Here is a 15,245-nt window from a genome sequence, read left to right as displayed (position 1 = left end):
GTTAATAATTAAAAATACAAATTTGCAGGGGGCGCGTAAAAAGTATTAACACTCATCAATGATAATTAGTACTCATAATAAATTTAAACTGTATTATATTGATTGAAGTCATATGTTTCGACGTTTGATAAACTTATTGTTATTATTATTACATAATGTTGTTTGTATATTAAATGAAAAAAAACTTGGAAAAGTTGAATGTCATCTAAAGCTGCCCACATAACTCCTGTTATTGAAGCTTCGAGCTTTCCAATTAAGGTGCAGTTAAATCGCCTAAGGGATTACTGAGTTGTGCTCATTGGACGTTAGCGTAACTTGAACGAGAAACCTTTAAAACGATTATTTTTTTTTCCTTTCTCGCAGACACTAGACCTACATATACATACTATAAGTTTTACCTTGTAATGTTAAAAAGAAAACCTATAAATTGATACAAATTGCATTATTACAGTGACGGGACAACGATCTGAATTCTCTATATTAATGGAAAATACATGTTTTTATCGTCCAATGACTAAATTCTAAGTTCACTTCAATGTTCCAAGGTCTGTGTAAAATTTGCCCTAAATGGCTAACTTGAAAAGTTCTAACATTCGACAAACATTTTTTCTAGCAGAGTTTAGTTATTATTATGCATCATTATTACAAATAGTGTTTTCAACACGAAGCGTTGTCTGAATGGTTGGGTAGAGGTAGTCACAATTAAAATTGTTCACATCAAAAGGTACGATTTGCTTTTATTTAAAACCATTATTTAATTGGACTCGTGTAATATATAATTGAGTGTTTTTGTGATTACATAGAAACGGAGTTTCTACAATAATTCCTTAAAAAAAATTTCTTGTTGATTAAAAAATTCATTTTTAACAGATAATATGATGACCAACGAAAAACTTTGTTAAATCTATTCAATTATATTCGTGTTTTTTCACGTTGCCTAATTTTTCATATACACATAATATTATTTTAATACCACGGTTAGGTTTTTCAAATATAAGTGTGAAATAAAATAGTGATGTATTATTGTCATTTGTTCATCTGGTATGTGTATTGCTTGCTGTGTTTAAATGTATATTTTAGTAGCATCGTAATAGATACTATATTATACCACTGATTAGCTAAAATATCGTTCGTTTAAAAATTCTAAATTTTTTGTCGAAAACATGTACTATCTTTCGTCAAAAGCCTTGTTTTTACAACCACAAGTTATTAATATTTCAAGGTTAACATTTTGTTTAACACGAGAAAATAAGTTTTTTTCAAAAAAATATGCAATCAAATGAATTTAATGCATAATATTATAAAATGGTGTTATATTTTGTATTAAGTATTTTTTTTTTAAACGATAGAGTAATGACATAAAATAATTTACAAAACCAGAAATTGGATTTGTAAAAAAAAAAAAATAAAATCTGACTGTTTTCTTCGAAAAGTTTTAATTTATAATAACATGATCGTTAGTCAACGAAGGACTTTCTGAAGAGGTTCAAAAGAAGAGTGGTTACCTAAGTTATTGTTGTAAAAGGAACATAAAATTAATTCGTTTTTCATGTTATTACTTTTCCCTGTGTTTGATGCATTATATTTGAGGCACATTGTGCCAGAAAAATTTAACCCACAAAAAATTGAATTTTGGTTTATTACACAAAACATTTAAAAATAACATAATATTTCAAAACCAAACTTGGCTAACCTAAAAAAATAATGATCCAATAAATAGCTGAACTTGGTAATTGGAATTGGTTTTTTTGTAATTTAAGCTTTTCTGGAGTTTTGTGTTTTAATTATATCCATATTATTATGTATGTGCATAAGAGGTACTTATAATACAAAAATAAAGCATTACTACTAAACAACAGGGAAATGGATTAAGCGGTGGGGTTTTTAGCACTAACAAAATAATTGCCAAATGAGATTTAAATACATACTTGACCTTGTAAAATTTTTTTATTTTCTAACGTTTTGCGATGCCAAAGTATTAGACCTTTACATTCAACTATCTGACATATATCCAATCATTTTATCACAAATTCTTAAAAATATCGTTCTTCTCTTGGGTGTTAAACTGTTGTAATAAAGTATGCAGGAGAGATAGGTGCACGTTATGTGTTTGTTCACGCGATTCTCTAATCAAGCATCATTTAATGATTTGTCTATTTGAGATATTATCTTAATTTATGTGTCAGAATTTAGATACTTACTATAATGACTTGAATAAAGATGATAAATTTAATGCAAGTTAATCCGAAAGTAGGAAAAACCGTTACTTCTTCATCTTACTTCATAAAATCGTAACACTTGTAAAAAAAAGTTGATAATTTAGTCAATACATTTTTCAATACGTTTGTTTCTGTTTTTGTCGCAAATTACTGTTGAAATCAAAAGTCAACGAATAACAATAACAACAATAATTTTGATAACCATAATATTATGAACATATAATATAGTATATTATTTAAACAAAACAATAGAGTTCTTAAATATAATTAATATTACAGTTTAAAGAAACAACATGAAAATAGCATAGACAAAAAAAATAAAGGCTTCTTGTGTTTTATAATACATAATTTATTGTAATCAATTATTACATCAAAATCAATATAGATACAAGATTATCTTAAATTAATAAAAAGATTGTGCATCAAATATCATTAAAATTTAACATAATCAGTTCTGATAATATGCAAATTACAGCATAGAAAACCCCAATGGTAAATGATAGGACGGGTCCATTTCCCTGCCCCGTCCACTTTGAAGATTAGAACTTTTTATCACGTCAATCGTTTTTACAGAAATGTGCACCAAGTTCCATCGTTTGTGTACAATTATTTTGCACGAACAATTGGTGCAAGAAGAAGTTCTAATTTCGAATGTTGTGGGGGAGGGAAGAAATGGACTCATCGTAGAATTCTTATAAAATCAAAATTCAATAGCTAAATCGAAATATATACAAGAATATAAATACTTAATGTTTTATAATATTAATATTTTAAATACTTGTACAATTAACATACGAGGTTAAAAACAAATACATTTAAATTAATTTAATAGGGTAAATTATAATTCTTTTAATTAACATTTACAGAAAATACATTCTCAAAGAGGTAAGAATTCTTTATGAATAAATGTTGCAGTCCCGTAAGACTTTCAGCATTTATATTATATATGCTATTTATTCTTTACCCAAGCAGTACTTCAGATTAAACTTTGTCGTTTGTACAATATACCAAACAACATTATTTACATAACGTATTAAAGAACAAATGTAAACAAAGTGATTCACTAACCATGATCTCCTTTACAACTTTAACGATTCAAATGAGTTTTAATTATTGCTATTTAAAAAAAATATGTTTGTAGACAGAGCTTCTTTTAGAAACTATAAGACATATTTCAAATTTCTATTTGAAAAACAGAAATTGCTGATATTATAAAATAACTTGGGATGAAATATTTTTTTAAATTAAACATCACTTTGTGTAAAAATCATGTTCAAAAAATTAATTGAGTCTTTAAAGGTAGTGGACAAATTAAACGGTGTGGCTTATAAGTAAATAAATGTCGCCAATGTTTGTGTACATTTTAAACAAAATAAATTATAATATTCATAAAAAATTCAATAGAAATATTTTTACTTAAAGTATGTGACATTTTTGGCTTAGTATACTCACGAATTGTTCAGCGGGAATAGTACTACCATTAGTGTTAATAAAATCACTTTGAAATCGACAGATTTTCTAAACGTCGTAGCTGATCCCACAACTGCAAACCAAAATTGTATTATTGTTAATAGAATGTAAACAATGGAAATTCAATTTATTAATAACAATATTTTAATTGAAAAAATAAGGTATAAAATGAGCAGTTTGTAAGCTGTTCATTGTTTTAGACACATCACAAAACATTAATTGTAATTAGTTAGAGAGAAAAACAACAGTTTCCTAAAATAATAAAAAAATAAATCAGTGAGTTGCTTGATATACAAGTTGCCTTTTGACACAACATACTACCGTTAATTATAAATAATATTAATAATAATACTTAAATTATACAGTAATAATAACAATAATATTAAATAATATATTATAATAATAAATATATATTAAATCAATGATACTACTTAGAGTGAAAACATAAAAATAAATTTAAAATAAATTTTGAAGTTTAAATAATTAATTACATAAAATAAAATCATATACGAGATGAAAACAATAAACTGAATAGTAATAATAATAATAACAGAAATAACAAGAATATAAGTAATAATGAATGATACTTAAATGTATCCCTTCATTACTGAAAGACAAGTTTTAAGTAAAATCATGTTTTGGAAACCCTGGTTTATAAATAAGGCCTATCACTAAGCTGTTTCACAGTACCCCAACCATAGACCATATACGTTCTCGGTTCCAAGTATTAATTTTGTATTTACAGTTTTATACGAGCATAATTACTATAATTGACTTAACTAATGCGTGATTAAGTCATTTGTTATTTTTTCATATTATTTGTAACACATTTTCAAACGGATTTTTAGTTATGAGTCATAACAGACGTGTATACTTAGATATTTACCGTGTAAAGCATTTATGTTAGTTTAACAGTTAGATTAATTTCGGTGTTTGCATTTGTAGTACGTTTAGATTGTTTTTATTCAGACGAACCAGTATTGTATGATAATATAATACAATAATATACCCCAAATAATTTTGTATATTTGTAAAAACCTGACCCCAACCGAAACAACAAAATTAAAAATTAAATTTCAATATTGCCCTGAAAATGATCTTTGGTCATAATCAGGTTAAATTATTATAAATTTAAAAGATGATTAAAATTATAATATTGAATCGAAATGATCAAAATTACAAAAATTAAGCGTTAAAAACACTAGTTCATCGAATATGCTGTAAAATGCATTTTTAGTTCATTGATTTGATTATTTGAATATTTGTAAATAATAAAAACATTAATAAAAGAAACTTGAACATCTAAATTTCCCCTCATCATTATTCTTCGATAGGAAGAGTTTGCTTTAAACGATATTTTCGATCGGTTATAACAATATCTAACTAAAGACGAGTGACCGCTTGGAGTTTGGAAGTCTTATCGTGATCAACAAAACCAATGCAATTTGTCGCAAATTATTTTTATTTAGAATAGATTTTGTTGATACACTTTTTATTGCTAAATTTAGGCTGTAGTCATCCGATGGTTACAACACAGGTGACAGGAATGTATGAGCACAGGAAGAGTCGTGTTCGAGTACAAATCATAATTTATACGCGAAATTTGACATTGCCATATTAATTAAGATAGTGTAGTGAAGACACTGGATACCGGTGTTGTTATACAACATGTAAATTTATTATTTTTCCACGGGGACCGGCATCGTGTCATACGTAATTCGAAGCAGCACATACCGCGTCTAGAACGGCTTCGGTAGTTTGTAATTTGTTTCTGCGGAAATGCATTCGAGGAATCGGATGTGCTACGAATACGTTTTTGGATTTGCGGAAACGAAAATGGGCGCAAGAGGAAAAGTTTTTGGGCAAGGCAAACAATACTATGCACATATTATACATAACGTTATACCTACATGCGGGCGCACGCACAATATAATATTATATAGAAAGCGAATGAAGAATAAAACAACCCTTTTCGTTACCCTTAAAAGAGGTTTGTTAATTTTCGAGTTCAATGTAGGTGTTTTCTGCGAGAAAATTGTATTTCACGTGTCACGACGAGCTGTCCTCTGCCTTATCGCCGTTTTAATTAAAATTTCGTTCGAGAACTAAATACACTCGAATAATTTGCGTACATCTTTCAAATAATCATCAGACACTGGTTCGCCGTTTCAACTCGGCTTTCCGCCTCAAGAAACTCTACACACAACAATATATTATAATACTAAGTTTCAATTGCCACTGTCAGTTATGGAGTGTCGTTACTTATCCACTCGTCCGACAACAACTGTTTGTAAAGGCTACTACTTACTTAAACTACAACAATACTGCCTATACATACTTACATTTTCCTTGTTTGAATTGAGCAGGTGCTTAACTAAGATACGGGAGTACTTACTTTGTTGTACCGTACACCATATATGATATATAACGAGAAAGAAATTGTATACTGTATGCATTTTGATTTCGTTACATTCAGCAGAATTTACTGAACAAAAAGATGAATTATTCATTTCAAATTTTATATTTAATTGTGTATGTATTATAGGTCTAGGCCTCTAATCAAGATACATTACTAACAATTGTGTAGTTAAAAAAAGAGCTTAATTGGGACAATGCCGGTTGTGTATAGAATTATAAAAAAAAATCAAGGCATTTTAAAAGAAAAATATAATCTATCATTGTTAAACTTAAAAAAAGTATAAAAAAACGCTTGCCAAGTCAGGGTCAGCTTGTAGATTTTCTTAATTTTAAATTTTAGGGGAATTGTTAAACATTTTTTTTTTATAAAAATATGATTAAAAATAAATAACAATAACTGGATCCAAGTCAAGTAACCGAAATTGAAGTCATTTAGATAATGTATTTAACCCGTACCAAAAAAAAATTGTTAGTTAACATAATTTTAATTTTATTATTATGATCTATTATTATAGGTGCAATTTAAGAGAGGATTTAGGAGTGTTTAGCACCCATTGTTTACTGTTTATTACCTAATTTGCATCCCCAAAATTGTCTACGTTCTATGTATAATAAATTCATAGCATTATTGCTTATTTAAGCACTCAGAAATTTTTAGCCCACGTCTCTCAAAATGACTTGAGCTCATGGTTTGAATACTCGATGAACTACTATACAAAATTGAACAGGAGTAAATTAAAATGTTTAATTACAAAGGTTCAAAGTTAAAAATGATCAACAAAGTTATTAACGTTAAAAAACCTTTTGTTCTAATGTAAATAACAACCTACATTCGCAAGAAAAGTAAATTGTAAAAAATGGGTAGTAATATTTACTGTGCTCATTGTTTTGGACGGTTGTTAAAATAATAAGAGTATACAATATTCATATGACGCACGACGCTTCGCATGTAAGGCGTTAAATACGAATAACATGTTTTGGTTATCAATAGTGTGTAAATAATAGATACAAAAACAACATCTGTTTTTCAGTCAAACATGAACATAAGTCTTATTTTTTTCGATTTGTGCTAGTTTTTAAATAAACACAACGAAAAAATTGTAGAATGAAAAATATTAAATAACCTTGAGAATGCCTTTGTTGTTCGCCGTTGTGTCTCATTTAAAAAAATATAACATGTACTCGAAGAAAAAAATATGCCAGCATATTTTAATACTGGTTTGCTTTACAAAAATTATTAAATGGAAAAAAATTATGGACATTACTAACGTACTCGATGGTGATAATAACAAAAATTGTGAACGACCACACATAAACTCCATACAGTTTAAATAATATAGATACTAATGTCATTTGATACTAAAAATGTTACCTATGCACGTCATATTTAGTTTTAGCTGTGATGTGAAAACATGTGTAGAAAATTACTACTAGTTTTTTAACCATTAGAAAAATTGAAATTTGTTAAAATTTCAAAATATGAGAACCTTTACTTTGATAAAAATTTGTAAAATATTTTTAGTCGATTAGCTAAAAAGTATATTGTTGACATCCCTTAGAAGAAATTCTCCTGGTAATAATAATCGTACCTTACCTAACCTGACGGGAGGAAAATTAAAAAGATGACATAACATGTATGTTGCCGTTTAAAAATCTTAGGGACACTTAAGGAGGACGTCATACCTCCATTTATTAAGGAGTTAGATATAGACCATGTTTTGCAAAATCTTAATTTAAAGGTTAAACTATCATGTGTAATTATTAGTTCAGAAATTAGGATTCTTGTTTGGTAGTTAATTTATTTTTCGAACCACTATAGCATCCTAGTCAGAGATTTAAAAAAAACTTTATCTAAACATAGCTACGCATATCCTCTATTATTCACTAAATAATAATCTTTAAATTTTGTTTTACATATTTAAAATAATGAGAACTTTATCTAGGTTCTCTCGACGTTTTTTTTTGGATAATTTACTTAACATGCACAATTTATATTTTAATTCTAACATATTTTTACTTCTTAAGTGCTTGTATTTAAAGTAAAATTTAAGGTTTCTAAAAAAATTGACGAGAGAACCTAGTTAAAGTATTATTCTCTTTTAACGGCATCAACATTTTTTTCATGACCATTTCGCTTTGATCTACACGCTTTTCCATAAATACGTTTTTACGATTATTTTTAAAGGGTATGGCGTAAAGGGATGGGATTATATAGTTGAAAAATATATCAAATTTGGGCTACCTAATAACTGTGAAAGTACGAAAAAGAATAACCAAATGAAGTCTAATATCTTTTAAGATATCATTTATCTTTGTCTGACAATCAAGAACACCAATAATCAGACACAATGGTGATAACACAATTTGAGATAATGATAGACAAGCGGACCTTGTCTATCTATTCAAACAAACTGTAAAATATGTACTTACATGTATAGGAAAATTTTTTTTTTTAAATATTCAAGTTTTTTGAGAAAATAAGTGTCAGATCGATCACTTTGTATAGTGCAATCTCATAAACACACAAAGGCCTCACAAAAAAATTGCTCTTAGCCTTTCTTTGCCCCTGAGTCTCTTTTATGAATCGTACACCAAAAATACGTATTAAGACCCAATGTTGAAAAAGTTTGTAGTTGTTTAACTAATTTGGAGGTAAATAAGTATTAAGTTTTCTAGTTGAAAAACTTTTAATTTTTTTCTCTGTGTTATCGCAAACATTTGATTAAAAATGTCTTTTGTAGAAGTCACTTTTGATATATCAGTTATATTTATGAAACGCGTTCTATATTTTTTAAGAGGCCTAAAAATAACGATTTTTGATTTTGTTACTAGAAAAATAATAAAGTTAGTAAAAATGTGTCGTTAATAATGAAATTTGAAAAATAAAATATAGCTCGTTTAGTCTCATAGAGTCTAGATAAGATTTTACATTTTATAACGAAAAATTGTTTTCAACAGACACATTTAAAAGTGATTTCGCGTTTTAAATTTCATTTGTATTCATATGTGGCTTGTTCCGCTCGTCGCATAAGGAAATAAAAAACTAATAGCAATATTATACTGGCTTTGGTCGAGAGATTTTGTATGGTTAAATTAGTTTATCAATCGTTGTCATACCTACAACACTACAGGATAGATGGTGAATATTAAAAATGGCCTTTTGGTGCATATTTTAAGAATTTAATGTAAAATGAAAATTAGGCTATTTGTCAGAGTATATTACTCAATGCCCTAAAGTCGTATTATGTTATTCAACTTATAACATAAATTATTAAAAAAAACATTAAAATACCATTATATTAGTATCGTGAGATTTAATCAATAAAGCTTGTATTGTATAAACTGAATGCAGGGATTTTTGTGACATCGTTTTTTGTGTAAATAAGTGAACAAATATTGTAAATTGCGAGCAACGTATATCGGCGAACAAAAACTAAGTCTGGGGTTTTTATTATGTAGGTCATTTTGATCGCCTTTTTCTTTGTTTGCACAATTAATGCTTATAAATATGATGTGACGTTAGTTTTGAGTTATAAATCCAAATAAATGGTAGCAGTAGCTAGTTTGATGCACGTTCACTGTAGTTTTTTCATCGAAATAAATCTATAATTTTTCACTGATTGTTTTATAGTTTATACTCAAACGAAAATTTGTCGAAAAAGGTATGTAATGTTATTTAATTGTAGGTACATTTAAAAGTGGTGGTTATTGGTTTGAAGGATTAATAATTTAAAATTAAAATATCCTTTAAAATGAATTACCTAGATTAAATTTTTAAATTTTTTACAAATATCAAATATTTTTACCACCGAACAACGAATCGTAAGACGTATAGAAATTAAATAGTTAGAAATCCTTTTCGAACCCATCACATACAAAAACAACAACTTTGAAAGTTCTGAAGAAGTATTTTTTAATAATAATGGAATACAAAATGTTGGCGTGTATTACATGAATATTTTATACTATTAGACATTTTTTTTTAAAGGTATAACTCTATTTTTTTAGATAAGTCGAAATGAAGAAAGTTGTATTTATGTTCGTAAGTATCCTGGTCAAATGCGTATATCGATATCTAATTTATTATAGTATTTTAATTTATTTTTAATTAAAGACAATGTGCAAAAGTATCGTAAAGGAGACATAATTTCAACATTATAATTAGATAGCATTATGCGTTTTATTTTTAGTCTTTAACTGTAAATCAACAGTGTTTTATATTGGTATTATTTTAAATTATAATTTTTATATTTTTTATGTTAACACTTTTCAGATTCTACTTGGAGTGGTCTCCATAGACTTTGTCAAAGCTGATGCTAATGTAGATCAAGCCATAAATGATTTAAGATCATGTATAATGAGCATTGAAGTAATAGAAACATACAAGTTGGATAGTAAGTACAAAACATTTAAAATTTTGCTTGCATTTCAATTTTTTTTTAGTTACTAACAGCATAAAGCTTAAAGGGCCTCTAAGTCTGCGTTTTTTTGCTCGGATATCACTCAACTTTATTTAACTGTACTCTAAAACGCGTAATCCGACAATAAATTTGAAAACATAATCAGATTCTTTAATACTTGCTTGATCGACATTTTTAATTTTTGTTTTTAACATTATCATAAAAACGATTACAAAACTATAAATATTGCAAATTTTCATACAGAAATCATTATTAAAATTAATTACTAAAATTAATTTCTAAATTGTACCTCGCTCAAATACCTTGTAAATTTTATGAAGAATATAAATAGGTTTTTAAAACGTAAATTGGAGTGTTTTTGAGAACTCTTTTCGATGTAAAAACCCATATTTTTGGGTTTTTTTTTATTAAAAAAAAAAAAAATAGGGCCTTTAAGCTTTATAAAGGTTAAAGAAAAATATGAAAAGCTAAAATTATACTTCTCTTTAGTGTTAAGGGGATGCATCTCTTTCTTACGTTTAACGTCGGTTATTCTCACCGATCGGGGCTTAGACGGTTTAGATTTGGCATTTTTCGGCAAATAGATGGCTGCCGACCTAACGATCCCAAACCAGTTGGGCCCAGAGAGAGGTGCAGGTGGCCGCCATCACCATTTCGACTATTTAGGATGGTCCGATTTCCATTCTGTAAAGATATAAGAGTGCTTTGGCGACTTAACTAGGTAACGTAGGAAACATATCTTTGGATTTTTGCTTTTTCTATGTAAAAAATTGGGTTTTAATATTGAAAGAATTGCAAATTAAACGTATTAAATTACGTGAAACGGAAATTTTTAATTAAAATCGGCTTTTTATATAACATTATAATTTAGCCAAAGAACTCGAATTTTTTTACAGAATTGAAATTGGACCATCCTATTTAGTCGAAATTTTGGTCTAAAACAAACCAAATAGCTATTACTCATAAAATAATTTTTTTAAATTAAAAATAATACTCTAAAGGTTATACAAATACAAATTAACCGGTAAATCAATTGACATTTATTAAAACCTCATCTTTCTTAAATATTGCCTATACAAAACTCCTTAAAGCAGACCGCATGCAATCAGGGGATTTGTTAAGTTTAACATATTATATATTTACAAATATTAGCTTACTGTTAAGTTTTAGTGAAAAATTGCCTCTACTAAATGCGCCTTAATAAAGACTAGTTTAGAGACACTTCAAAAAATGTTGTTCTACTGTTTAACAATAGGCGCATTTGTTGTTAAATTGTTTGTAGTCTTTTAATAATTATTTATTAGCTTGATGATTTTCGGATGTACCCGTGTATGATTTGTTGCTAATAAATGCACTCTGCAATGAGTCCGAAACGTCCGAAACATGACAACAATTTTGATACATCCGAAAATTATCAAGTATATAATACTTCCATCCATAAAAGTTTAAACACATTCATAATTAATGTTTGAAAGTATTACTATTATTGAATTATAATTTATTGTTTTGTCACTATTAAAGTTACAGTGCAAGTTTGAGTGTAATATTTTTCATTGACATTATATTTCATTTTTTTAAATATTTTTCCATTTTTTTTTTTTTTAATTACTGACTATTCTACGCTTCTTCTGGTAAAACCTCTATGGTAGACATATTGTAGTTTTTAATATTTCATATTAAATTATTTATAGAAACACCTATGGTGTACATTGATGACTGGTAGTGTGTTAGTATATCCAAGAAAGAATCTTTAAAATTTTAACAAATATATTTATTATGTTATGATAGATTATACCAAATAATGCATTTAATATGAGTGTAAAAATATCCTATTCTATGTGATATTCAGCCGGTTTCACCAACTATTATTAAATACACTCTAACTAACATAATGTCAATTAAAAATTCATTTAAATTTAACAACTGGTTTATTTAAGTAAGTTTGATCATAACATTATTAATATTAAATTCTATTAGTTAAATTAACGAAATGTTACTTGGGTTACCAAAGCGGTTACCTTGATTCCAACGTTCTTATTGCTTATCACAAAATGTGATAACTGATAAGTGATAATATTATAATTTTAAAATCAAAACTTAATTAGTAATGTATAATTCAATTAATGCATTTTAACATGTTAATTAACTTTTTAACAAGCTGATTTCAGCTGATTAACTTAACAACCGTTTTAATAACGTGTTAAGGTTAACAAATCTCGATGAAACTCGATTTTTACTAACTTATTGTTAAATAATATAATTAACAATAAGTTAAATCCTTAACAAATGTTGATGAAATCGGCTGAATATGTTTTTTAGTTTAACAATTATAATAGTTTAGTTAAGTTTTCAAACATGATACGAAACCATAGCAACAAACGCATAACAAAACTAAAACAACAATAATTTTTGTACTAGTCGTTATTAGCTTTAATTACGATAAAGATGGGTTTTTAAAATTTGAGTAAATTTACCAACTACACTTTGATTTTGTACGAAAAATGTATTTCCTATGTATTAATTTCGTAGTCATTAATTAATAAAAGAAGTCAGTACAGTGCGGTCGGGGCAATGCGTGGGCAAAAATATTTGCGGTGGGGAGGTCACACATTATCAGGAATTACTATAATCCAAAGTGAAAAAATGACTTTCAGTTACAATAATCCCGGATAACCTATGATCTCCCCGGTCTATTCTTCGACCCCACTGTACTAGCTTGTTTTGTTTGTGAGTAAATGATTACCAAATTAATTTCTGATATTTCCTTTTTATTTGTTATTTGATAACTTAAGACATTAAACATTCGATCATATTATCTTCAAGGTACTTGCTTATTAAACATGTATATTTGTTTCAGTTAATTTGTTGGAAAATGATAATACACTTCGCACAGCTTTTGAGGATCCATTATCAATAGAAAAAGTAAAAAAGAATAAGAAAAAGAAAGATATGGGGAAAAAGAATAAGGGTGATAAAATAGATGAAGAATCCCAGAAAGACGGGGAAGAAAAGAAAGAGAAAAAGAAAAGTAAAAGTAAAAAGAGCGAGAATGAGGGCGAAAATATTGATGAAGAATCCCAGAAAGATGGAGAAGAAAATAAAAATAAAGATAAAGGTAAAGGTAAAAAGAACAAGAAGGGCGATAAAAAAGATGAAGAATCCCTAAAAGACGAAGAAGAAAATAAAAAGAGCGAGAATATAGATGAAGAATCCCAGAAAGATGGGGCAGAAATGGAAGAGAAAAATAATGATAAAAAGAGCATGAAGGAGGGTAAAGACAAGGGAGAGAAAAATAAAGATAAAAAGAAAAAGAATAAGGACGATAATGGAGATGGAGAAGAAAATAAAAAGAGCGAGAATATAGATGAAGAATCCCAGAAAGATGGGGAAGAAAAGAAAGAGAAAAATGATAAAAAGAGCAAAAAGGTGGGTAAAGACAAGGGAGAGAAAAAGAAAGATAAAAAGAAAAAGAATAAGGACGATAATGGAGATGGAGAAGAAAATAAAAAGAGCGAGAATATAGATGAAGAATCCCAGAAAGATGGGAAAGAAAAGAAAGAGAAAAATGATAAAAAGAGCAATAAGGTGGGTAAAGAGAAAGACGATAAGAAACCGAAAAAAGTAAAACTTTTATCAAAGCATTTATGTGCCTACCTGGCTTCTATAGAAAAAGCCAATAAGGAGTGTGTTTCTAAAATGAATCAATGTAGTGAAGCATTTTTTAATCAAGCACCTTTGGAAGTAGAGAAAAAAGGAAATATAATCATACCTATCCTTTAACATTTTGTACTTCATTTTACTGTTGATAGGTAATTTATGTTCTCTATCAATTTTCATTTTAAATTTTATTCTTTACATATTTTATTACAAGCTATTTTTTGTTAATTGATGTCTAGTGTTTTCTTTGCACTTAAAATTCTCAGCACTCAACCTCTCTCAGTCTTAAAGCACATATTTTATGTTCGTTTGATTGTAATAAACTATATATGTCTATAATAACGTTGTTGTTTTTTTTCTGTATTGTTTTGAAATGCTACTCAGTCTATATTTCTCTATAACTATTTTATACACAAGTATTTAAATACCATTAAAGATAAACGTATTTTCCCTTAACTAAGTATAAAAAATAATTTATAACTAGATGGACTTGGACAAGCGTTCAAGGCAGTTAGTGTTCATTAACAAACTTACAAGTATTGTTTTGTGATATATATTATAAAGACAATAATTTCATACAAATTCTAAAATTGTGTTAATTGCATAACGAAACGGATCATATTATTTGTAGACACTAAGATAAGTGATGTACTTGAAGATAAACTTTTTATGTTGCCATTTTTTAAATACTTTTGAATAAATAAGTTTGTAAAGGTTAAAAAGCTCAAAGTTACAGAACTCAGAACTGATTTTGTAATGCAAATTACCGACAGTAGATAGCAAATTCATAAGTAGCTATAAAAACTATTTTAGGTAATAAATATCTCACAAGTCATAAGAGAGAAGATAATTGTTTTTAATTAAAAAACAAATACTAGCTTAGATTTATAAATCACCCTGGTAAATATGCACAAGGGACTACCGATCGAAACTGACGTTTAAGCCGTCTAGAAGAAGTTGTTAAAATTTTAAATTTACATTTTGAGATACTGGTCCGAAATAATAACAACAGAAATAATTTGGAAACCAATCTAATTTATTCGCAGAGAATTATCGACAG

General features: G+C 27.6%; 2 protein-coding genes across 4 annotated transcripts in view; one reads left to right on the top strand and one right to left on the bottom strand.

The window, feature by feature from the left end:
- Positions 1-2,545: 2,545 nt before the first annotated feature.
- LOC126834218 (uncharacterized) overlaps positions 2,546-15,245 on the bottom strand; it is a 46,672-nt gene continuing 33,972 nt past the window's right edge. For both annotated transcript variants that reach the window (XM_050565990.1, XM_050565991.1), the window contains exon 7: positions 2,546-3,762. In XM_050565990.1, the coding sequence (XP_050421947.1) occupies positions 3,668-3,762 (95 nt within the window). In that variant the 3' untranslated portion in view covers positions 2,546-3,667. The remainder of the gene's footprint in view (positions 3,763-15,245) is intronic.
- Positions 9,649-14,413, top strand: LOC126834217 (uncharacterized). Of its 2 annotated transcripts, none has more exons than XM_050565988.1 (4): positions 9,649-9,769; positions 10,116-10,149; positions 10,381-10,501; positions 13,386-14,413. In XM_050565988.1, the coding sequence occupies exons 2-4, from the start codon at positions 10,126-10,128 to the stop codon at positions 14,306-14,308; spliced, it is 1,068 nt and encodes a 355-aa protein (XP_050421945.1). In that variant the 5' UTR covers positions 9,649-9,769; positions 10,116-10,125; the 3' UTR covers positions 14,309-14,413. The 2 variants fall into 2 exon arrangements, with proteins under 2 accessions (XP_050421945.1, XP_050421946.1); XM_050565989.1 differs by having other exon boundaries at positions 9,658-9,769; positions 10,096-10,149.

Source organism: Adelges cooleyi, unplaced genomic scaffold (assembly GCF_023614345.1).
Source record: "Adelges cooleyi isolate 19-005CV unplaced genomic scaffold, UGA_ACOO_1.1 ACOO_flye_CR_arks_rails_tigmint_CR_PRNA_21, whole genome shotgun sequence".
NCBI classification, from domain to species: Eukaryota; Metazoa; Arthropoda; class Insecta; order Hemiptera; family Adelgidae; genus Adelges; species Adelges cooleyi.
This window is presented reverse-complemented; position numbering and strand designations above follow the sequence as displayed.

Coding starts and splice junctions, on each gene's coding strand:
- LOC126834217 (XM_050565988.1), top strand. CDS start 10,126: ATGAAGAAAGTTGTATTTATGTTC. Junction 10,150..10,380: donor AGAAAGTTGTATTTATGTTC/GTAAGTATCCTG, acceptor AACACTTTTCAG/ATTCTACTTGGAGTGGTCTC. Junction 10,502..13,385: donor AGAAACATACAAGTTGGATA/GTAAGTACAAAA, acceptor TATTTGTTTCAG/TTAATTTGTTGGAAAATGAT.